The 26,597-nt window shown below is 40.9% G+C and overlaps 1 protein-coding gene across 1 annotated transcript in view; it reads left to right on the top strand.

The window, feature by feature from the left end:
- The window catches only part of LOC126412345 (protein AMN1 homolog), a 98,724-nt gene extending 72,563 nt beyond the window's left edge, over positions 1-26,161 (top strand). The window contains exons 5-6 of the mRNA XM_050081897.1: positions 25,495-25,563; positions 25,694-26,161. Coding sequence (XP_049937854.1) covers positions 25,495-25,562 — 68 coding nt within the window. The 3' untranslated portion in view covers position 25,563; positions 25,694-26,161. The remainder of the gene's footprint in view (positions 1-25,494; positions 25,564-25,693) is intronic.
- Positions 26,162-26,597: the final 436 nt, after the last annotated feature.

Below are 26,597 nucleotides of genomic sequence, written 5' to 3'. Positions count from 1 at the left end.
AGTGCTGTCGAAGACGTTTTTCGTAATCAGAGCAGTCTTCCACCGTCTCGTCGTAAGGAGGAAAAGGAGGTATAGACAGCGACGAAAAACGCCCCGCATTTGATGCCGCGACGAAATCGCGAATCGCCGATGTCGGAAGCATTTGCTGTTCAGTGAGACCTTGCAATAGTTGCTCGAAAGTGGCCATGGAAACCTGTGGGTCAACGATGAAAAGGAAAAATACCACCCTCGTCGCCAATTGTTATAACATCAAGTTGAACACACATATTTCAAAACGACACAACACATATAAGTCCCTGAGCAAGTTGACAAAGCAAGACATGTGAACACGGTAACATTCGAATGAGCACCGAGTCCAAGTTTAGCAGCCGTTGGCTGGCCGGCCACTTAGGGGGTGCGGCTGCTGCATGGCTGGCAGACAGTGCCGCATGTAGAGGACGCGTGTAATTGTGTGGCGGCACTTTGAATGATCGGCGAGTCACAACAAAATGTAGGTAAAATAATGGAGCTGACAGACATGTTTGAGTAATGAAAAAGATGAATGTATAATGTATACAGATAAAAAATAAATGTGGTGTAACTGTATTGAGGATCTAAATTTTGAAGTAGGCAACATTGGGTACTGTGTGTATTGTGACACTGCAGCTGGGAATGAGAGTTTGACAGAAAGAGTAATATTTTAGTGAAGTACAAATAATATAATACTGCATCATTGGATCTATAGGTTATCTGAAAACTTCAATTTGTGTTCTGATGAGCTTAACATGGTAATACTGGGATGAAGAACAGTAATTTTGCTGATTAACTGATAACTGTGGTGCTAGACTGATGTAAATATTTCGGATAGGTCAACTGTTTGGCAACATTTTGTGATTTAGTGAGGATTTAATTTCCTGGTTTAAGAGAGTAGTGCTCAAAGTTGAGTAGAGAAGTGGGGCAGTGATTTGATACAATTTCCATCCCCTTAATTTTGGTTTTAGTAGTAATTAAGTTAAGCAATGATGACTCTATTTTTTTCATAACATGTTGTTGTTATTGTGGTCATCAGTCCTGAGACTGGTTTGATGCGGCTCTCCATGCTACTCTATCCTGTGCAAGCTTCTTCATCTCCCAGTACTTATTGCAACCTACATCCTTCTGAATCTGCTTAGTGTATTCATCTCTTGGTCTCCCTCTATGATTTTTACCGTCCACGCTGCCCTCCAATGCTAAATTTGTGATCCCTTGATGCCTCAAAACATGTCCTACCAACCGGTCCCTTCTTTTTGCCAAGTTGTGCCACAAGCTCCTCTTCTCCCCAATTCTATTCAATACCTCCTCATTAGTTATGTGATCTACCCATCTAATCTTCAGCATTCTTCTGTAGCACCACATTTCGAAAGCTTCTATTCTCTTCTTGTCCAAACTATTTATCGTCGATGTTTCACTTCCATACATGGCTACACTCCATACAAATACTTTCAGAAACGACTTCCTGACACTTAAATCTATACTCGATGTTAACAAATTTCTCTTCTTCAGAAACGCTTTCCTTGCCATTGCCAGTCTACATTTTATATCCTCTCTACTTCAACCATCATCAGTTATTTTACTCCCTAAATAGCAAAACTCCTTTACTACTTTGTGTGTCTCATTTCCTAATCTAATTCCCTCAGCATCACCCGATTTAATTTGACTACTTTCCATTATCTTCGTTTTGCTTTTGTTGATGTTCATCTTACATCCTCCTTTCAAGACACTGTCCATTCCGTTCAACTGCTCTTCCAAGACCTTTCCTGTCTCTGACAGAATTACAATGTCATCGGCGAACCTCTAAAGTTTTTATTTCTTCTCCATGGATTTTAATACGTACTCCGAATTTTTCTTTTGTTTCCTTTACTGCTTGCTCAATATACAGGTAGAATAACATTGGGGCGAGGCTACAACCCTGTCTCACTCCCTTCCCCACCACTGCTTCCCTTTCATGCCCCTCGACTCTTATAACTGCCACCTGCTTCTGTACAAATTGTAAATAGCCTTTCGCTCCCTGTATTTTACCCCTGCCACCTTCAGAATTTGAAAGAGAGTATTCCACTTAACATTGTCAAAAGCTTTCTCTAAGTCTACAAATGCTAGAAACGTAGGTTTGCCTTTTCTTAATCTTTCTTCTAAGATAAGTCGTAAGGTTACAATTGCCTCACGTGTTCCAACATTTCTACGGAATCCAAACTGATCTTCCCCGAGGTCGGTTTCTACCAGTTTTTCCATTCGTCTGTAAAGAATTCGCGTTAGTATTTTGCAGCTGTGACTTATTAAACTGATAGATCGGTAATTTTCACATCTGTCAACACCTGCTTTCTTTGATATTGGAATTATTACATTCTTCTTGGAGTCTGAGGGTATTTCGCCTGTGTCATACATCTTGCTCACCAGATGGTAGAGTTTAGTCAGGACTGGCTCTGCCAAGGCCGTCAGTAGTTCCAATGGAATGTTGTCTACTCCGGGGGCCTTGTTTCGACTCAGGTCTTTCAGTGCTATGTCAAACTCTTCACGCAGTATCGTACCTCCCATTTCATCTTCATCTACATCCTCTTCCATTCCCATAATATTGTCCTCAAGTACATTGCCCTTGTATAGACCCTTTATATACTCCTTCCACCTTTCTGCTTTCCCTTCTTTGCTTAGAATTGGATTTCCATCTAAGCTCTTGATATTCATACAAGTGGCTCTCTTTCCTCCAAAGGTCTCTCTAATTTTCCTGTAGGCAGTATCTATCTTACCCCTAGTGAGATAGGCCTCTACATCCTTAAATTTGTCCTCTAGCCATGCCTGCTTAGTCATTTTGCACTTCCCGTTGATCTCATTTTTGAGACGTTTGTATTCCTTTTTGCCTGCTTCATTTACTGCGTTTTTATATTTTCTCCTTTCATCAACTAAATTCAATATTTCTTCTGTTACCAAAGGATTTCTATTAGCCCTTGTCTTTTTACCTACTTGATTCTCTGCTGCCTTCACTACTTCGTCCCTCAGAGCTACCCATTCTTCTTCTACTGTATTTCTTTCCCCCATTCCTGTCAGTTGTTCCCTTATGCTCTCCCTGAAACTCTCTACAACTTCTGGTTTAGTCTGTTTATCCAGGCCCCATCTCCTTAAATTGCTTTCAGCCGTTCGCAGTACCAGCACAGCAAGGCCGTTTTGGTTAATGTTACAAGTCTAGATCAGTCAATCATCCAGACTGTTGCCCCTGCAACTACTGAAAAGGCTGCTGCCCCTCTTCAGGAACCACACGTTTGTCTGGCCTCTCAACAGATACCCCTCCGTTGTGGTTGCACCTTCAGTACGGCCATCTGTATCACTGAGGCACGCAAGCCTCCCCACCAACGGCAAGGTCCATGGTTCATGGGGGGGGAGTGTTCATAACATAATGATTAGTAAATGTATGCAACTGCACATCTTGAGTTTTTGCTAATTTGCAATTGAAAAAGAAACCTAAATCTTTCAAGTTTAACCAGTTTCAGACATTTATGACTTAGAGTAATGTTTTGTTATGTAATGTGCACTTGATTTAAGATTTTTACTAGTCACCACCTTTCATACTATAGTCAATTTCAGTGCTAATTATTGTATATTATGATAACTATGTAATGTATTTATATATGATGTAATGGCTATCATTTGCCATTAGTGTTAAACATTTTTAAGGCTTAGTTAGAAGTACAAGTAAGTGTACTAAAGTAGGGTATTTTGTCTGATTATTTCATGTACTGTGGCAGAGGATGTAATGTCTCTTTCTGTTATAAGTTATATGAGGATTCTATTAAGTTCGTGAAGTTAAATTTCGTAAAGCTGTCTTTCATAAAACCTCGTAAGAAACAATTACAAATAAGCAATATTATATTTGCAGGTTGCCAAATTAAACATTAAATTCTGATTGAAAACGAGCACCAGGCTCCCTACAAATAATATCAGATGTGTTAGCGTAATAAAATATATGCAAAGAGGCACCTGACCTATAATAAATTATATCACTGAAAATAGTCACTTTATGATAAAATAAATCCTGTGATTTGATGCTAATTAATTTTGATAGTATTTTTAAAGAAGTTCTTCTGCTCTGGCTTCGTCGTATTTCCTGCGGAAATAAAAAGTTTAAATGCGCCGCATGATGGCGGCCAACTTTCTCAGTCAAAGATGATCGCAGCTAGCTCCACAGAAGCTGCAAAAAATGCTACACGAACTCTTGCGTTATAACAAATGTGGCGTGGGTTCCTTAAATCATTACTCTGCACTCCAAAGTAGCTTATTATATTTTCATAACTCTTTTACACATCAATTATGTTCTGGTAATTAAATGAGAGCAAGACAAAAGCTATCGCAATACAATCGTACCTTCTGCACTCAAACAATAGCTAAGACACAAGAAAACATCAGAAGACAACTAAGTTTATTGTCTTCCAGTCCTTTTACAATATAACAAAGATTATAGTGTTCAGTTCTTTAGTTTACACATATGATCATATATCACGCAGAATAATGTCTTTTTTCTATTCAGAATAATGTCTTTTTTCTATTATCAGAATCGATAAATTGTCTTTAAAGTTATTTCGTCACTTTGTCCATATCACAATTAGGCATTAAAGTTCACACAACATTACACATGTATAGTTCTTTTGTCGTTATTTATATTGTTCATGTCAAATATATGGAAAGGGACACTAAAAGGAGAACCACCTCCAAGGGAACTGATGGCAATGCATTTCCTAGCTAACTGGCACTTGTACCTGTTGAGGCGTGGACAACTTGGTGAGAATGTGTGTCAAAGCTCATTGAAGAAGTTAAAGTACTTGTGAAAATTACTACACATTGAGCAAGTGAAATTTTTTGTCTAAAAATGAACTGTGCCGCAGTGTAATTTAATTTTTTCCTACCCTTTTTGAATTTTTTTGTTAGACAAGGCAGGACTTGTATAAAGTAATATGGATCTTAGAGTGTAATCTTTGTTCACCCAAAAAGGACATTACTTATGATGAAGATGCCAAATTTTTATTAAAAATGTAACTCGTAGATATTTTGTGCGAATGTACAATACACTGTACGTAAATATTTTGTATGGGGATTTCATATGGCCAGTTCATATAAGTATAAATTTGAGAAACATATGTACTGTAGTTTTTGATAAGATTTCTTATGAAATATTTTTTTTGTATGTAGATTTTAAATCCAATTTCTGGGGTCACTTGTGGTCACTGAATTGCCCAGTTAGCTATTTCCAATATCTATCTGGTCAAGCCAATGATGGGGTGATGTGACGAAGCAAACTGGGGTAATTCTACTTCCCCTCTTGTTTTGCCATCTGCCTCCTTGAAATTTATTTTGTTCTTAACTAGTTACCATTAACATTCGTGAATATAATCTGCATTTTCATAAAAGAGAAAGGCTGACCCTCAGTTTTAAAGAATATAATATCAGATCTAATTTTGTGCTTAGTTTTATGTACGTAATGAATTTTCCAATTTATTTGGACTATTCCTAATTAGTATCTTTTGTTATATGGTGAAATCGGTATTTTTTTCATAACTTAAATTCTATTGTTGACTTATAAACAAATATAGATTCTGTACTAATTGTAAAAATTTGGAGGAACAACTAATAGTATTCTTACAGGATCTATTTGGCTCTGTTTGAAAACATTAAATCCTATTGTTGACCTATAAACAAATATAGATTCTGTACTAATTTTAAAAATTTGGAGGAACAGCTAATAGTATTCTCAAAGGATCTATTTGGCTCTATTGGAAAACATGTTAGCAAAGCCAGCTCTTAATTAATTCCAAAGTAATTTCCAGGTTCATCAAAAGTATTGTTTGCATAGCTATATACATTAATTTCATGATTTAAACCCTCATGATTTAACCCTTGTAGTAGAAGAACCTTTTTTTGATGTATTCAGTTAATTTAATGAATTAAGTTTTAATTGTAACTTCTGCAAATTTAACTTCAAACAATGTGTAGTTTCAGCACAACTTCAAACAATGTGTAGTTTCAGTACAGTTAGAACAACGTCAATGCTTCAACTTAACTGTGAAATAAGTGTTACTCCATTAGGCCGTGTGTTAAAACAATGACAGTGTCTGCTCCACACATACCTTTCTATTCTTCAAAAACTATGAACTTTATGGTTAGGTTTTTACTGCTCGTAGATGTTCAATAGTAAACTATTGTAGCAGTATGTGGAGGTTTGCCTGCAAACTATTAATGAGGCTGATGGAATGTTACAACTACATTAGTGCACTGGCCATATATAACTGTGTATTATTGGGGGGTTGTGAACAGTGAAAGTAAACTACTGTGAAATACAACTGTACACCTGTCAGCTACATTATTTGAAGTAGTCAGTGTTGTACTTCCACACCCCATTTTTCCACTGGTATCTCATCACAGTATGTCAACACTGAGGACAACAAAGGAAGGAAAGAAAAACGGGCGAACCACCACAAATCTGAGGTGGAGCAGAGTGCAGCAGCTTAAATGCTGCACAGACCAATCACAATTGTACAAAATGAGGTGATGCATACTCAGCATCCTTCAGTGGATTGTGCAGCAACACTTGGTGATGTCTGGCAAACCATCTCTAGCAGCGACCCTTGGTGTCGTATTTAAATGTTTCTTCTGTGGTGATGGGAGCAGCTTGCAATGTGCTGAGCATGATCTGTACTGCATTCCCTCCTCCCAGAATTGTACACTGTGGTTGCATAGCATGTGTGCAGGTGACAGCATGATGGAGTCTGTGCTGTGGCGCTGCTAATGGAGTTAGCTGTGGCACAATAGCAGATGGCAGCAGCCAATCCATGTCCCAACTTTCACCTTGCAAACCACCAGGAACATCTCCAACAAAGCAGATGTAGGGCACTGGTGGGTCCAGCATTAATGCTGCTGTGGATGCTGAAGTCCTTAACAGCCGAGGTAAGCTTGATGTCTGTGATGGATGTAACTGTGAACAGAGACAGAAGCTGCAGGGGCATCAGCAACTGCACGGGTGGGCAGGGCTCGACCTCCATGACAGCGTCACCTGATGAACCGTGCACCAGAGTGTCAGGCACTGGCAAAGGGCTGGTCTGGGGCAACAGTCTGGGATGCAGGCTGTGTTTCTGAAACATGAAAAATCTCTGGAAGGAACACAATAATCTCAAAATCATAGTTGAGTTTGGTACAGTCGATAGGTGCCTGATATGTTGTGAATGGTATAATGAGCTCAGCCAGTCTTCTGAAAGACGATGCTGAATTCCCAGCTGTTAGTCTTGTTAACCCTCAAGTGGTGCACCATTTTTCATAACACGAGTGAACACGTGGTGCATTTTGTACACGTGTAAAGAATAGCTGTCTTTATGTTACCAAGCATGTATGAACAAAATTACAGTTCAATCTTAGTTTAAACAATGATAAAATAAGGTAACATTATATGAGCTAAACAGTATTCAATAAAACAGTAATAAAACAAACCTTTCATTGTATCACTTGCATCACACGCAAGTGCTTCCCCTCAGTAATGACCCACTGGAAGCATTAAAAAATGCAGTTGCATCAGATACCTGCCAAATGCTTATTGATTACCAAATATCTCATACATAACTGCTTCATTGTGTGTTTGTGCCGCTAGCTTGAAATCTGGTTCGTTTTCTTGGACGGATCGTGAATTTTTTTTCACCTAGCTTGCTTTTTTATTTATATTGCTACTGTTCACATGAAGTATGACAACACAACTTATTATTGTGTTTGCTGAAGCAATAATGAAGGAATAGATATGCGCTCACAATTGTAAAACAATAATGTAACAGTACAAAACATTGTTACTTTCGATTGGCTCACTTTATATGCAGGTGTGCCTACTTGAGCATTAAAGACACAATAGAAAACTTTTTGCAGAACTAACTTGTAAAATTGGTGTCTGAAGCAGGCTGTCAAGAGTGAAAGAGATGCAGTGGAGTGCGAGACCGATGACCGTGTAATAATTCTGCTCGCAAAGTGTTGTCAAAAGGCAGAGTGTGGTAGGTGCTGAGAAACAACAACAAACCATTTTCCCTGCGGGGTGAAGCAGTTGAAGCACAAAGTTTGGGCATCAGTCCCTTGAAAGTGCTAATGAAATGTTTGGCTTCACCATTCCATTGAGGAGAGGACGGTGCCTTTTGGGTATCATGAGCCCAATTTTGTTGGTGAAATTGTTGAATTTCCAACAAAGAAAACTGTGGACTATTGATTGAAACAATTGTTCATGGCAAACCTTCAAACAAAAGACAGGAGTGAGGCCTTTTATAGAGCTATCAGTAATTGTCAAATTCATTGGCATGACAAATATCTACCATGCATTGATGATGGCCTCCATGATGTCTTCCAGAAAGGACCAGCAAAATCATTGTGGATGCATTGCCAAGTACCGTCAGGTCTATGCCAATTGAAAAATTCCGGGGCGGTGCTGCCTAGTTATCCGTGCTTGCATGACAGTGAGCAGTCACTTGTTCTGTCTGCTTCTAAAGACTGAGCTACATTTATTACAATGTTGATGCACTAGCTGCTTTGTTCTAATGATTCCAAAATGTACTTTATGTAATAGTTTTGAAACATGTTCCTGCAGTGATTGGGTGTTGTGACTTGGCTTTATTCATTAGGAGTATGCAATAAAATGACACCATTCTGAAGAGAAAGTCTATTGCATTGTTTATAGTATTTGCATACTACTGCATCTGAAATTTATTTTGGATTACGAGTCCAACCCATTTGAATGTAATACTTGAGCAATCATAGTGATTGAAGCTCTTTAGTAGCTTGTGCAATCTGCCAAAATCAGTGGGAAAAGCTTGAAGTATTTGTGAATCGAATAGATCAATTTGAAAACAAGAAGCTTCTGATGCATTGAATTCTGGGTCATTTCCCTGAGGTAAGTGAGACAAAGTGTCCGTGTTCACATGCTGTGCTGCAGGCCAATAGAGAATTCCAAAGTTGTAATTTTAAGGGGTAGTGACCCACATTGCACCTTCTGTGCTGTATGATCAGGCACATCTTTCATTGAATGAAAAAGGGCTGCCACTGACTTATGGTCTGCCACGAGAAAAAATTGTCTATCCTGCAGATACTGATTACACTTACTGACTCCATAGATCATGGCTAAGGCTTCCTTTTCCAGCTGACTGTAGTTGACGTGGACCTTGTTATGCTACAGGTAATTGATTGTTGCCAACTTTTTGAGCTAAAACTGCCCCTATTCCACACAGTAATGCATCAGCTGTAAGTACTACTTGTTTTTGTGGATCAAAATGAATGAGGCATGGTCAACTAGGCATGGCATGTTTAATGTTTAGAAGTTATTGTTCGCATTATCCAATCCATTGGAAAGCAACATTTTTGCACTGGAGGTAATGCAGAAGTGCAGCATTTTGCATTCGGAACAAAATTTGATACAGTTGGTCAGTTTGCACTGAACTGTTTGTAGTTCTTGTACATTTTTAGGAAAAGATAATCTTAGATGGCCTTTAAGTGCTTTGTCGAGGGATGAGTACCCAGGGGAATCAATAAGAAGCCCCAAATGTTTGTGTTGAAAAATGAACGCTTCTGTAAATTATGCTTAAACCTTGTGTCAGTTAAAACTTGAAAAAGAGATTCAAAATTTTTGAGTTGCTGTTCTGGTGTGTTTTTCCGGACACAATGATGTCATCCAAATAATTTGAACATGGTAAAACTTTCACTAGTTCAAGAAATTGTTGAAATTACGCAGGAGTAGATGTGCTTATGGAGGGAAAGGGCTGGTATTGGAACAAGCTGATGTGTGTATTGACCACCAGAAGTTTTTTTCTTTCCTCATCCAGGAGAAGTTGAAGGGAAGCATCAGCTAAGTTGATTTTAAAAATGAATGTCTACCTTTTTGCCAGGTGATCCATAAGCTCCACAATAAGTGGAAAGAATCAGTAAACATTTGAATGTTTACTGTTGCTTTAAAAATGGCACAAAGTCTGATTTTCTTTTGATAACCAGAGGAGGCGCACCCATTGACTAGCAGAAACATATTGCTATAGTTCAGAAGCAACTTTATGGTGAATGGTGTGAGGCACTGGACGTGCACGGTTAAACTTTCATTGAGCATCGTATTTGATTGTAATGTGTGCTTGAAAATTCTTTGCCTGTCTCAGAGAGCCTTCAAACAAATGTTCTGTTTTTGACACAGTTGATGAACGATGCCAGGGGATACTTGTGTATCAAAAGCACGCACATTGTTATAAATATCTAATTTACAGCTATGTCTACATCTATGTGATTACTCTGCTGTTCACAGTAAAATGCCTGGCAGAGGGTTCAGTGAACTACCTTCAAGCTGTCTTTCTACTATTTCTTCTCGAACGGCATGTGGGAAAAACACGCACTTAAATTTTTCTGTGCGAGCCCTGATTTCTCTTATTTTATCATGATGATCATTTCTTCCTATGTAGATGGGTGCCAATAGAATGTTTTCGTAATCGGAGGAGAAAACTGGTGATTGAAATTTCATGAAAAAATCCTGTAGCAAAGAAAAATGTCTTTGTTTTAATGATTGTCACGCCAATTCACATATCCTGTCTGTGGCACTATCTCTCCTATTTCGCGATAATACAAAACGAGCCACCCTTCTTTGAACTTTTTCGAAGTCATCCATCAGTCCCACCTGATGTGGATCCCACACCGCACAGTAATACTCCAGAATAGGGCAGACAAGCACGGTGTAAGCAGTCTCTTTAGTAGACCTGTTGCACCTTCTAAGTGTTCTGCCAATGAATCACAGTCTTTGGTTTGCGAACTTTAGCGGATTTCTTTTAGTACTTGTTGTGACTCGCCAATCATTCAAATTGCTGCCGCGCAATTACGCGCGTCCTCTACATGTGGTGCTGTCTGCCAGCCATGCAGCAGCTGCGCCACCTAAGCAGCCAGCCAGCCAGCGGCCGCTAGACTTGGACTCGGTGCTCATTCGAATGTTACAGTGTTTACATGTCTTGCTTTGTCAACTTGCTCAATGACTTATGTGTTTTGCTCGTTTCGAAATATATTTGTTTAACTTGACGTTATAACAATTGGCAACGAAGTAGTGGATTTTTCCTTTTCATCGTTGACCCACAGGTTTCCATGGCTACTGTCGAGCGACTATTGCAAGGTCTCATTGAACAGCAAACGCTTCTAACATCGGCGATTCGCGATTTCGTCGTGGCATCAAATGCGGGGCGTTTCTTGTCGTTGTCTATACTGCCTTTTCCTCCTTACGACGAGATGGCGGAAGACTTGTCTGATTACGAAAAATATCTTCAACAGCACTTCTTGGCATTTCATGTCACGGACAAACGAACATGTAAGTCTCTGTTCTTTTCATGGATTTCACCTCAAATGTTTTGGTTGTTGTCGCAGTTGGTTCCTTTGAAATATCCTGTGTCTTTGTCCTTTGCTGAAATGTGCTCACTTCTATCTGTCTATTTTCACAAGCAAACGCATGTGGTAGTATCTCGTGTTGCCTTCTATCGTTGTCAAAAACAACCGCATCAATCCTATCACGCTTGGGCTGCTGAACTTCACGGCCTCAGTCGAAAGTGTCACTTTGTTACTGACGTTCACAAAGAAACCTATGCCGATTCCACAGTACGGGATGCTATTATCTGGTCGGTGCCCGACAAAGAAGTGAGGCAATGTGCCCTTCAGTTGCCAAATCCGACTCTAGATGAAGTCCTATCCATCGTGCAGTCTTTTGACATTACTCGCGCCGCTGGGGCGCAAATAGAGGCGTGGGGTGATGTCGGGGAAATGCAACCTCTGTTGACGACGCGTGCGGTGCGTCCCCGCCGGCAGACGTGGCCGCAGTACGCTCCCACGTGCAGCCTCGGCCTAACCGTAAACAGCCCTCTAAGAAACTGCAGCAAAACCCCCGGCAACTTCCTTCATGTCCGCGGTGTTTTACGAAACATTCATGGGAGGACTGTCCCCAACGTTGGGCCTTGTGTCACAATTGCAAAAAGAAGGGTCATGTGTCTGCCGTTTGCAAATCCGACCGCATACATGATGTTCATGACCGTGACACTGATTCTGCTTCTGTGTTGTCTGTCAATTGCACTTCTTCCCTTTCAGGGAAGTTATTCCTCACTGTCCAAATCCTTGGTCGGGATGTTTGCATGCAGGTGGATACTGGTTCTGCTGCCACTATAATTAATTCTCAGACGTATCTTCAGTTGGGTTCTCCACTCCTATCACCAGTCACTTGGCAATTACGGACGTACAATAAACAGATTTCTCTCTTGGGACAATTTAATGCTGAGGTATCTTACAAATCCATCATCCGCACTGTTCCCATATTTGTGATCGAGCAGAGTAACGCAGAAAATCTTTTTGGTTTCGATGCCTTTCGCGTTTTTGGGTTCTCCATAGATGACTCTGTCAATATCGTCTGTGATGCTATCCCTTCGCTCAATTGGATTCCTTGTCGACGAAATTTTCGTCCCTTTTTTCTCCTGGGTTAGGCCGTGCAAACGACTTGGAAGCTCATATCGCGCTCAAACCCCCTACTTTTTTTTGGGCTCGGCCCGTTCCTGTGGCCCTTCGTGATCCTGTAAAACGGGAGCTGGATCGTCTCACTGATTCAGGGGTCTTGCTTCCTGTCACTTCCAGTGAGTGGTCCTCTCCTGTCGTTGTCGTTGCTAAGCCCAATGGTGATATTCGTCTCTGTGGCGATTTTAAAGCCACTGTAAATACGCAATCCCTCATTGACACTTACCCTGTGCCTTGACCTGAAGAATTGTTCACTAAACTTGCGGGAAGCCAGTATTTTTCTAAAATTGACCTGTCGGAAGCTTACCATCGACTTCCTCTCGACGCTGTTTACCGGCAGTTTCTGGTCCTTAACACGCCTTTCGGCCTCTATCAATACGAACGATTGCCATTCGGGGTTGCCAGCACCCTTGCTCTCTTTCAGAGATTCTTGGAACAATTATTTCTCCCTGTCCCTGGGTGTATAAATAACATGGACGACATTGTTGTCACTGGCTCCACCACTGAAGAGCATCTTCAGAACCTCCGCACACTTTTTCATGTCTTACAGACTGCCCGTCTGAAGTGTAATCTTCAGAAGTCACAATTTTTTCAGGCATCTATCACGTACTTGGGGTTTCAACTCTCTCGGGATGGTATTCGTCCACTTCAGCAAACTGTCACTGTGATCGATGCCCTTCCTCACCCTACGTCCATTAAGGAACTGCAGGCCCTCTTGGGGAAAATAGCATACTATCACAAGTTTTTACCGTCTGCTGCTTCGGTAGCTCAGCCGTTACATCGCCTGTTGCATAAAAACGTGCCTTTCCACTGGTCCGCGTCATGTGATGCGGCTTTCCAGAAATTGAAGACTGCTGAAACAGGCCCCGTGGCTGGCTACTTATCGACCTGGCCAACATCTTGTTCTTGCCACGGACGCCTCTCAATACGGGGTCGGTGCAGTCCTTGCGCACCGTTTTTCTGACGGCTCTGAACAACCTATTGCTTATGCCTCCAAAACACTCACGGATGCCCAACAAAAGTATTCTCAAATTGAAAAAGAAGCTTTGGCCATTATTTATGCTCTTCATAAGTTTGGTGTTTTTCTCTATGGATCCAAATTTCATCTTGTTATGGTCCACAAACCACTTGTTTCCTTGTTTCATCCATCATTGTCACTTCCTGACAAGGCTGCACACCACCTCCAGCGTTGGGCTCTTTACTTGTCTTGTTTCTATTATGAGATTCATTTCTGGCTGACGGCTCAACATGCTAATGCTGATGCACTGTCTCACCTTCCCATGGGTCCTGATCTGGCATTCGATAGGGACGAACTTTTGTGTTTCCACCTGGATGTTGCGAAGCAGCGGGTTGTGGACGGATTCCCAGGGACCGGCTGGTGGCTGCTACAGGTTCTGATCCTACCCTCTCCCGGATTTTACGCTGTATTCAGAAGGGTTGGCCTGATTGTCAGTGCGCTAAGACTTCTGACCCGTTGCGGAACTACTACGCTTTGCGCTACCGCCTCACAGCTAGGGATGGTGTTATCCTCCTTTGCACCGACAATGCTTCTCCGCGTGTTGTGGTACCTGCATCTTTGCGTGCATTGGTCTTGCGCCTTCTGCACCAAGGGCACTGGGGTGTCTCTCGCACAAAATCTCTGGTGAGCCGTCATGTGTACTGGCCTGTCATCGACTCTGAAATATCACACATGGTTGCTGCCTGCGGCCCTTGTGCGTCACAGGCTGCCGCCCCGAAGTCATCTTTGTCACCGTGGCTTTCGCCTGAGATGCTCTGGGAGCGCATTCATGCTGACTTCGCGGGACCTTTTTTAGGTACTTATTGGCTCCTCATAATTGACAGCTACTCTAACTTTCCTTTCATTGTCCGTTGCACGTCGCCTACCACTGCGGCAACCACAAGTGCTCTTGCCCGCATTTTTTCTTTGGAAGGCCTTCCTTCTGCTCTTGTTACTGATAATGGTCGGCAATTTGCTCTTCCGAATTTGCGAATTTTTGTGCTCGTCACGGCGTTATGCATGTCACAGCCCCTCCGTTCCATCCACAATCAAACAGTGAGGCTGCGCTCTTACATGGTCGACAGCCCCGCACGCTACTTCATCTTCTGCGGCCTTCCAGCTCACGGCCGCGGGTGCCTTCGCTTGGCCAGTTCACCGCCAACGACCTTGTCTGGGTACGGGGATATATCAGGCGGCCAAAATGGAGTCCGGGCCGCATTTTACGACACCGTGGCTGATGCCTGTATGAAATCCAGACGGACACGGGTGTTGCAGTGTGTCATTTGGACCAGCTTCGGTGTCGTGTGCCGGCAACGCCTGTTCCGAAGGCTGCTACACCCTTTTGGCTCTACCTGACGCTCGGGATCTTGGCATCTCCCATTACTCACAACGCCCTGTCACCATCATCTCGGCACCAGTACAACAACGGACGCCACCAGGAGACGTGCCTATGCAGGAACCATGACCATCATCTGTCGGAGCCAATCTACTCGCCTCCTTCTCCTACGGTCGCCGCTCCTTCTCCTACGAACGGCGACACATCGCCCATGTCTCCTGTTATATCAACTGGATTTGCTGCAACAGGCAGATTGGTGCATGGGGCCCCAGCAGATTCCACCTCTACGTCTCCTGTCATCTCGACCCATTATCATCGGGGACACTTCCGTCCGTACGGGAAGCCGCCTCCTCGAGACTTTACGGCCAGTCAAACAATGCCTATGGATGTTAGCAATCTACAGGCCACCTCTATCAAGACCAGTGCAGAAATTTCAAAGGGGGGGAAAAGTGTTGTGACTCGCCGATCATTCAAAGTGCCCCACTAGACTTGGACTCAGTGCTCATTTGAATGTTACCATGTTCACATGTCTTGCTTTGTCAACTTGCTCAGTGACGTATATGTGTTGTGTCGTTTCGAAATATATGTGTTGGATTTGATGTTATAACAGTACTCATCTGAATGACTTCACATTTTTCGTTATTCAGTGTCAATTGCCAATTTACGCACCATACAGATATCTTATCTAAATCATTTTGTAATTTGTTTTGGTCATCTGATGACTTTACAAGACGGTAAATGACAGCATCATCTGCAAATAATCTAGGAGGGCTACTCAGATTATCTCCTATGTTGTTAATATAGATCAGGAACAACAGAGGGCCTGTAACTCTTCCTTGGGGAACGCCCGGATATTACTTCTGTTTTATTCAATGACTTTCCGACTATTAATACGAACTGTGACATTTCTGACAGGAAATCATGAAACCAGTTGCACAATTGAGGCAATATTCCGTAGGCTTGCACTTTGGTTAGAAGACGCTTGTGAGGAACGATGTTGAAAGCCATCTGGAAATCTGAAAATATGGAATCAATTTGACATCCCTTGTCGATAGCACTCATTACTTCATGAGTATAAAGAGCTAGTAATGTTTCACAAGAACGGTATTTTCTGAATTCATGCTGACTAAGTGTCAATAAATCGTTTTCTTTGTGGTACTTCATAATGTTCGAATACAGTATATGTTACAAGACCCTAATGCAAATCGACGTTAGTGATATGAGCCTGTAATTCAATGGATTACTCCTACTTCCCTTTTGGGTATTTGTGTGACTTGAACAGTGAGCAATTTTCCAGTTTTTAGGTACGGATCTTTCTGTGGGCGAGCGGTTGTATATAATTGCTAAATATGGAGCTATTGTATCAGCATACTCTGAGAGGAATGTGACTGGTATACAGTCTGGACCAGAAGCCTTGGCTTTATTAAATGATTTAAGCTGCTTTGCGATACTGAGGATATCTATTGCTATGTTTCTCATCTTGGCAGTTGTTCTTGATTGGAATTCAGGAATATTTACTTCGTCTTCATTGGTGAAGGAGTTTCGGAAAACCGTGTTTCATAACTCTGCTTTAGCGGCACTGTCATCAGTAACTTCACCATTGTTATCACGAAGTGGAAGTATTGATTGCGTCTTGCCACTGGTGTGCTTTATGTATGGCCAGAATCTCTTTTGGTTTTCTGCCATATTTCAAGACAGAGTTTCATTATGGAAATTATTAAAAACATCTCGCATTGAAGTATGTGCTATACTTCGAACTTCTGCAAAACTTTGGCAGTCGTTGCGATTTTGTGTTCTTTTAAATTTGGCATGCTCTTTTCGTTGCTTCTGCAGCAGCGATCTGACCCGTTTTGTGTACCATGGAGGAGCAGTACCATCACTTATTAATTTATGTGGTACATATCTCTCAATTGCTGTTGATACTGAATCATTCCACAACTTTTCTATGCTTTCATGATCAGATCAGGAGTGAAGACTGTCTCTTAAAAAGGCGTTAAGCGCATTTTTATCAGCTTTTTTTTTTAAATAGATATACTTTATGTTCCTTTTCAATGGTTGTAGATGTTATGGCATTCAGCCTAGCAGCAACTGCCATGTGGTCGCTAATCCCTGTATTCGTCACAATACTCACTGTTTGACCAGAATTATTTGTTGCTAAGAGGTAAAGTATGCTGTCGCAACCATTTATGTTTCAAATGGGCTCGTGAACTGCTTGTTCAAAATAATTTTCTGAGAAAGCATTCAGTACAATTTCGGATGACGTTTTATTCCTGCCGCCAGCTTTAAGCCTATAATTTTTCCAGCATATCGAGGGTAGAGTGAAGTCACCACCGACTATAACTGTATGAGTGGGGTACCTATTTGAAATAAGACTCAAGTTTTCTTTGAACTGTTCAGCAACTATATCTTCAGAGTTTGGTGGGGTGGGGGGCGGTAAAACGATCCAGTTAATAGTTTAGTACGATTGTCAAGTATAATCTCATCCCGTACTATTTCACAAGGACTATCTACTTCTATTTCACTACAAGGCAAACTACTTCTGACAGCAATAAATACTCAACCACCAACTGTATTTAATCTATCCTTTCTGAACACTGTTAGATCATTTGAAAAAATTTCGGGTGAACTTATTTCCGACTTTAGCCAGCTTTCTGTACCTATAACTATTTGAGCTTCAGTGTTTTCCATTAGGGCTCGGAGCTCTGGTTCTTTCCTAACACAGCTACGACAATTTACAACTACAATACCGATCGTTTCTAGAACTAACTTACTGCGTTTTACCTGTCCCCTTTTGGACAGACGCCCTTTCTGTGGTTCCCTGGGACCCTTTAACCTAAAAATCCATCCAGTCCCTTCCACTCCTGACCTATTAAGCAGAACCCGGAAACCCACCACCCAATGGCACAAGTCAAAGAATCTGCAGCCTACGCGATCACAGAACCACCTGAGCCTCCGATTCAGACCCTACACTCAGCTCTGCACCAGAGGACCACAGTCTGTTTTATCGATGATGCTACAGATGGCGAGCTCCGCCTTAATCTCGCAAGTAAGACTGGCAGTCTTTACCATTTCTACTAGCCACTTGAAACCAGAGAGAATCTCCTCCGATCCAAAGCAACATACGTCATTGGTAGCAACATGAGCCACCACCTGCAGTTGGCTGCACCCTGTACTCTTTGTGGCATCCGGAAGCACCCTTTCCACATCCGGAATGACTCCCCCCCCCCCCCCCCCCCCCCTCCTTGGCAGTAATGTTCCTAAGGTACCCCATTACGTGCCTAACGTTTGAGCTTCCAACTATCAGCAAACCCACCCTCTGTGAATGCCCAGACCTTGCGGGCCAAGAAGCTTCCTCTGGAACAGGATGGACAACTGCATCCGGCTCAGAGACATCGTCAGCCACAGATAATGCCGGAATCCTGTTCATCAAATGAACCTGGGAGGCCCAACAATCAGCCCCTTGGAAAATTTTTCACTGACTGCCAGACTTTGGAATGATTTCCCACTCAACCATGGGTGAGGTGTCAATCTCAGTGCAGGCAGTACCTGGGGCAATCACAGCAGTGAACCAATCAGGGGACACTTGGTTCATGCTCGACGTTCCTCAAATCCAGGTCCAACCCCCCTCCAAACAAATCAGATGATCCATGCCAAAAATATTGGAACTCGAATATGATTGAACTACTGTGAATGTCACTGATAGAATTGTATTTTGATATTTTGCTTGCAAAATGCACATCCCAAGAGCACAGGTATGTTCGCTGTTGGCTATGTGGTGCAGGTGTGATTTTCGGAGCCGAAAATGTCCCAATTGCTTGTTTGTGGTTTGATTAATCAGTTTGACTGAAGCACCAGTATCTAACTGAAAAGGTGTAGATTGATTGCAAATCTGTAAAGATATGAATGGTTTGTGGTTTGTTCTCAGAACATGACTGTCAGTTTTAACTTTCAGAAGGTTGTTTTGGTCCATTTTGCGAGAGACATGTGAGGAGAGCTGATCTGCAGCTGTGCACATTGTTTTGCGGTTCATAGTTCCTGTGAACTATGTGGAGTGGGTAAAGATTCAGAATATGTGACCATGTTAGTTTCCATTTGCTCAAATCTAGATTGAAGTGGAAGAGAGTTTGTTTTGCAGGGGAGCGTTTGCTCTGTGTGTTCCAGCTTATGACAATGTTGCCATTCCATTTGGTGTAGAAAGCAGTGTTTGTGATCATGTATGATTTAACATTTGACACAAGACTTTGGAGTGCACGAATTTGCAGTATCAGTGGCTGGGCTGCCATTCCCTGCTTAAGCCATGGCTTGTGGCTGTAGTCAATATAAGCAACGTGGGGTGAGTTTGCTTGGAACTAGGTTTGGTCAGTGTTGTGACAACAAGCACATTAAAGTCAAGATCTGCAGAATCTTGTACTTCCTGAGCTTTGATTACTTTAAGAATATTTTTAAGACAATGACTGCAATGCTTTAGAATCTGTCTGCATTCTGTGATCTGCAAGGTTCTGATAATGGTATTGTGAAGCATTTCATCTTGAAAAGAAGTTCCTCAAGTGCAGTTGAATTTGCAGTTCCAAATCATGCCCTGGAATTCAGCCATCCATTTCTTGTAAGACTGATTACTAAGAAGACACTTGCAAAAAATTCTGAAATGAGCTGCAGCTACTTGAATCCGTGCTTCAAAAAATTTCGTCGAGCTTCCAGATAACTTCCTCATAGGACAGGGTGTGGAACTCTACTTCAACACAGGCTAAGGATTGACACTCTGAGCCAAGGAAAAAAGAAAGATCATGAGTTTCCTGTGGTTTGGGCTGTGAAGTTAACAATAATGCAAAAATGAATAAATCTAGACACTTTCCGCCCCTGACTATTCCTAGAAAAGAAAAATTCTAATAGTTCCATTGACATTGAAAGAAATATTGATCATATAAAACACTATAAAACAGTTAAAACATAAATCTATTTATTTACAGTATACTTTCTCAAGCTAGGCTCTTCAGTCTCACTATCTGATTGCACTGTCATCTGTACACTCAGTGTGATCAGAGAATAGTCTGAAGATAATCTGAGAACAATCTGAGGCGGAGCTCAGAGTGGAGATAGCCCTCTCGAGCAGTGGCTCGCAGTAGTGGATTTAAATGTTTCTTCTGTGGAGATGAGAGCAGTGTGTGACATGCCTTGTGTGGCCAACCAAGAGACGGTTGGTACTACATTTACAGCATAGAGTGTTTTAAACAAATTGCATAATAGTGCAAAACATTCTTAGATTTGTTGGCTTTTTCAGCAAATTTAGAGATGACATCTATATAAAATGTTGCAACACACTGTAACTTCAGAAAAGAACCCCTTTTGATTTTGTATAGAACATTTCAAGTTATGAAATGCCTTTCAACAGTAGGTTTTATTTATTCATTCATTCATTCTGTTCCGTAAATCCCATTGTGTTGGAGAGCATAAAATTACAAGGAAGCAGAATGGCTGTCCAGCAGGCTTCCAGGACTGAAAAATCTATGTGACACTGGCATGCACACATAAAAGTAGAAACTGCTATTCCAGCTTTCAGAACTGAGGTGTGGAAACAGAAGAAGGAGCAGGTCACTCAAACCTCAGACTGAAAGCTGCCTGTCCAATAAGTTGTTTATATACGGGGAAAGATAAAAACCTGTTTAATGTGAATAGAATTTACATTCCAATATTCTGGTAAATTTTATGAGGAATGGCTGATAAGTACTCTTTTATTTAATTTTTAATATCTGAGGATTTTCAATTACATGGCCGTGTTCCCAGGTAACTTGTTGAAGGACTTTTGTGCCAGAACTCCTTTCTGAATGGTAGACAGGGATGCATGATCTTTGTGGAAACTATTTTTACTTAAAATGTTGTAGTCAGAGTTCATCCTTAATACACTCTTATACACGAATACCATTACTAGAGTTAATATATTGACATTAACATCTGAGAATCCCGAGTTTTTTGAAGAGGCTTCTGCAAGGTAATCTGCTGTCAACTTTGTGCAATATTGTCATTGCACATTTCTCTAGAAGAAATAATGTTTCAACCTAAGCTGTGTTGCCCCAGAAGATTATGTTTTAGGACAATATTGAGTGAAAGCATCAAACATTTCTGCCTGCAGCTCAAAACAACGAGAGATATATTTGTAAATGCGAAACTGGCAGAACTGAGCTTTTTAGTTAGCTTATTTGTGCACTGGTGACACATCATGTATTATCCATTTGTATACCCCAATGAACCATGGACCTTGCTGTTGGTGGGGAGGCTTGCATGCCTCAGCGATACAGATAGCTGTACTGTAGGTGCAACCACAATGGATGGTATCTATTGAGCGGCCAGGAAATTGTGTGGTTCCTGAATAGGGGCAGCAGTCTTTTCAGTAGTTGCAGCGGCAGTAGTCTGAATGATTAACTGATCTGACCATGTAACATCAACCAAAGTGGCCTTGGTATGCTGGTACTGCAAACAGCAGAAAGCAAGGGAAAACTATAGCCGTAATTTTTCCTGAGGGCATGCAGCTTTACTATATGGTTAAATGATGATGACGTCCTCTTGGGTAAAATGGCGTTCCATGTATTGGAATGTGGTATGTCAGATCCCTTAATCTGGCAGGTAGGTTAGAAAATTTAAAAAGGGAGATGGATAGATTAAAGTTAGATATAGTGCGAATAAGTGAAGTTCGGTGGCAGGAGAAACAAGATTTCTCGTCTGGTGAATACAGGGCTATAAATACAAAATCAAATGTGGGTAATGCAGGAGTAGGTTTAATAATGAATAAAAGAATAGGAACACAGATAAGTTACTATGAACAGCATAGTGAATGGATTATTGTAGCCGAGATAGACACGAAGCCCTCCCCTGCCACAGTACAAGATTATATACCAACTAGCTCCACAGATGTTGAAGAGACTGAAGAAAAGTGATGCAATAAAAGAAAATATTGAGATAGTTAAGGGAGATGAAAATTTAATATTCGTGGGGGACTGGAATTCGATAGCAGGAAAAGGAAGAGAAGGAAAAGTAGTAGGTGAATATGGACTGGGGCTAACGAATGAAAGAGGAAGCCGCCTGTTAGAATTGGTTATGAACTGTTGATTAAAATTGAAGATACTGCAAAAAGGTTGGAGTTTAAGGGGATGGGACCTGGATAAACTGAAAGAACCAGAGGTTGTAGAGAGTTTCAGAGAGAGCATTAGGGAAGGGTTGACAAAATGGGGGAAAGAAATACAGTAGAAGAAGAATGGGTAGCTTTGAGAGAAGAAATAGTAAAGGCAGCAGAGGATCAAGTAGGTAAAAAGACGAGGGCTAGTAGAAATCCATGGGTAACAGAAGATATATTGAATTTAATTGATGAAAGGAAACAATATAAAAATGCAGTAAATGAAGCTGGCAAAAAGGAATACAAATGTCTCAAAAATTAGATCGACAGGAAGTGCAAAATGGCTAAGCAGAGATGGATAGAGGGCAAATGTAAGGATGTAGAAGTATTTATTACTAGGGGTAAGATAGATACTGCCTACAGGAAAATAAAGAGACCTTTGGAGAACAGAGAACCACCTGTATGAGTTCAAGAGCTCAGATGGAAAGCCAGTCCTAAGCAAAAAAGGGAAAGCAGAAAGGTTGAAGGATTATGTAGAGGATCTATACAAGGGCAATGTACTTGAGGACAATATTATGGAAATGAAAGAGGACGTAGATGAAGATTAAATGGGAGATATGGTACTGGGTGAAGAAAAGGACAAAGCACTGAAAGATCTAAGTCGAAAAAAGGCCCCAGGAGTAGACAACAATGCATTAGAACTACTGATAGCCTTGGGAGAGGCAGCCATGACAAAACTCTCCCATCTGGTGGGCAACATGTATGAGACATGCAAAATACCCTCAGACTTCAAGAATAATATAATAATTCCAATACCAAAGAAAGCAGGTGCTGACAGGTGTGAAAATTACCAAACTATCAATTTAATAAGTCATGGTTACAAAATATTAGCACGTATTCTTTACAGACCTCGGGGAAGATCAGTTTGGATTCCATAGAAATGTTGGAACATGCGAATCAGTACTGATCCTACGATTTATCTTCTAAGATAGGTTAAGGAAAGGCAAACCTACGTTTCTAGCATTTATAGACTTAGAGGAAGCTTTGGCAATGTTGACTGTTACACTCTCTTTGAAATTCGGAAGGTGACAGGTGTAAAATACAGGGAGTGAAAGGCTATTCACAATTTGTACAGAAACCAGATGGCAGTTACATGAGTCGAAGGGCACGAAAGGGAAACAGTGGTTGAGAAGGGAGTGAGACAAGGTTGTAGCCTATCCCCGATTTTATTCAATCTGTATATTGAGCAAGCAGTAAAGGAAACAAAAGAAGAAGAAGATTTGGAGTAAGAATTAAAATCTATGGAGAAGAAATAAAAGCTTTGACATTTGCCAACAACATCGTAATTCTGTCAGAGATAGCAAAGGACCTGGAAGAGCAGCTGAATAGAATGGACAGTGTCTTGAAAGGAAATAATAACATGAACACCAACAAAAGCAAATCAAAGATAATGGAATTTAGTCAAATTAAATCAGGTGATGCTGAGGGAATTAGATTAGGAAATGAGACCCTTAAAGTAGTAGATGTGTTTTGCTGTTTGGGAAGCAAAATAACTGATGGTGGTCGGAGTAGAGAGGATATAAAATGTAGACTGGCTATAGCAAGGAAAGTGTTCCTCAGGAAGAGAAATTTGTTTACATTGAGTATAAATTTAAGTGTCAGGAAATCTTTTCTGAAAGCATTTGTATGGAGAGTAGCCATGTATGGAAGTGAAACATGGACAATAAACAGTGTAGACAAGAAGAGAATATAAGCTTTCGAAATGTGGTGCTACAGAAGAATGCTGAAGATTAGATTGGTATATCACGTAATTAATAAGGAGATATCGAGCAGAATTGGGAAGAAGAGGAATTTGTGGCACAACTTGACTAGAAGAAGGGATCGGTTGATAGGACACATTCTGAGGCATCAAGGGATCACCAATTTAATATTGGTGGGAAGTGTGGAGGGTAAAAATTGCAGAGGGAGACCAAGAGACGAATACACTAAGCAGATTCAGAAGGATGTAGGTCGCAGTAGTTATTCGGTGATGAAGAGGCTTGCACAGGATAGAGTAGCATGGAGAGCTGCATCAAATCAGTCTCTGGACTGAAGACCACAACAATAACAACATGTTTAGGAATTTCACACAAACCCTTGCTACACACAGCACTTACAGTGGTCTGCACGGAAGATGGTGGCTGTGTGCTGCATTCAGCCCAGAGAGAGAGAGAGAGAGAGAGAGAGAGATGGAGAACACTTTCTGGTCTCGCCACTGACTGCACATACACACACACACACACACACACACACACACACACACTCTCTCTCTCTTTCTCTCTCTCTCTCTCTCTCTCTCTCTCTGTGTGTGTGGGTGTGTGTGTGGGTGTGTGTGTGGGTGTGTGTGTGTCTTTCTCTGGAATTCTGGGTGAGCACTGCACTGGCCCAGTGTTTCTGCTTTTGACTCTTCCCAATAAAATTTATATGGTCAGAAAACAATTCAGTGTTAGTTCTTAATGTTATACTTTTCATATTTGTTTTATTCCATGTATAATAAATACTTCATTGGCTAAGTACTCTCACCATATCTAAAATAAAATTAAAATTGGTGTGAAATGCTCTACACGCATCCCAAAACATATGCTTACACGCAGAGGTGGTGGAATGACAGTATTGGCTGGAGTGTCACGTAGTTCATTGCTCCTTGCCACTGCGCATCACCCCACCATCTGCCTTCTTATGCGCACACCACTATAGCACGTGACGACTGGTGGGAAATTTGGTTCTGGCAACAACTTAATGACTTCTGGATTGTGTGTGACCCCATTTACATATCTATGGTTGGTTTTTGCATCTACTGTAAAAAATCCTCTGGTCAGAAATGTGAGTTGTCCCATAGCTTAATTTTTAGATGAACATGAAAACAAATTCCAACAACTGACTGACATTGCTCCAGCAGTGTCTGAGAGCATTTATCTTACACTCAGTCTGTAGGATTTGTTTTGAAGGGCTTCCTCAGCAGTTCTACTTATTATCCTTTCACTCACATCAATTATCTTTGGCAATGACTGCCTCAGAATCTGCAAAATCACCACTTGAGCTCTTTTGATGACTTCAAGGGTCCCTACAGTGTAGACTTGCTAGTGAGACTTGAAAATGTAAACATTTTTAATAGTACTTGAATTTAAAGCCAAAATAAAGATAATAGGAGATAAGGCTAACACAACTTAGTTCAGTAGAGAACTCTATAATGTGTTTGCTTGTGACGGTCATATAAATTGGGAGATTATCCAAGTTATTCATTTTTCTAAATAACTTATTTTGCTAATATCGTCTTAAAGCAGATGTTTCCCACATCTCACTCTGCATCAGTAAAATATGTGATCATTTAAAACAGTCTGAATGGAACAGTTTGAGAGAACATTTGTAGCATTAACTGCATGCTAACATTTCTGTATGCTCTCTAGAGAGTGTAGCTCTGTACATTTTTTATATGGACTTGACGATTTCCATTTGTAGCAGTAGCTAAGAAATTATGTTTCTTGTTTTCAGGAGACTGGCATGAAGCTATGGAGGCTATGGGATGTCATGTTAAGGATTTGCGATGGACGGTATATTGAAGTAAGGCGTTACATCTATATTTAATTAGTTTAATGAAGAATTTTTAACATGTTTGTCTGTAGGTTTTGCTGAGTATTCTGCATTTTTTGAGAATTACTTAGTTAAGAGTTCTGTTTTATTTTCTATTCAGTTTGCAGACTATAACCTCTGGCACAATAAGATGTAGGAGGTGTCTGTTTCGACTGAAGAATGATGGATTGCATGTGAGACATGTCCTTGCCTGTCTTGCTTGTATTAGAGTTAAAATTGCACAGCTTCCCAATCCTTTTTCACTCAGTGCCTGATTGAACTTCTGCTTCGAGTACAAACTGTTTCTAGCATTTCTATTCCTGCAAAGTCAGAGAGATGGTGCTTCGTTGAGTTTTCCTGCATTATGTACAAAATGTTAATAATTGTACAAATTATTTAAGAAAAAGAGGTTGCACTTGACAGCTTCTTTGTGACTCATTAAAAAAAGAAAACAGACTGTTTAATGTTTATTATGCAGGCAGTTAAACTGCCTCATTACAACTGATAATGAATATGCAATGTGATAGTGACTTAAAGAAACAAGTTAAGTGTAATTCAGAAATATATTTATCTGATCATGCAATAGAAATTTCTGAGTGGTGATTCAGTTTCCTGTACTTTGATGCTTTTGGATCTCCACATGGGTGGAAACTGTTGAAAAAAAAGTTATCTCAAAATTCTACAACCATTAAACGTTTCTAAACAAAGAAGTTGAAGGAAAAGGAATAGGTAGTATGCTTGTTTGTGCAAAATAAGAGTTGGCCTCTTGAGGGACAATCTGTCTAACTGATTGATTTGCTGCCTTTGTTTTGGCTCTCTGCTCCTCATGATGCTTGTACTGTTCTGCTAGCTGCCTCTTGGCTCGCTCACATAGTTCTGCCATCTGTTTTTGATTATTGGCCTCAGACAACATTAATAAACTGTTTTAAAAAACCCACACACAAAACTAGTTTTGATAATGCATTAGTTAGCCTGCACAGTATTACAATATTGTTGATGCATGGCTCTGAAATATATAACGTGAC

This window comes from Schistocerca serialis, chromosome 7, assembly GCF_023864345.2.
Source record: "Schistocerca serialis cubense isolate TAMUIC-IGC-003099 chromosome 7, iqSchSeri2.2, whole genome shotgun sequence".
NCBI lineage: Eukaryota > Metazoa > Arthropoda > Insecta > Orthoptera > Acrididae > Schistocerca > Schistocerca serialis.
The sequence above is the reverse complement of the archived record's forward strand: the minus strand, read 5'-3'. Positions and strand labels throughout refer to the sequence as shown.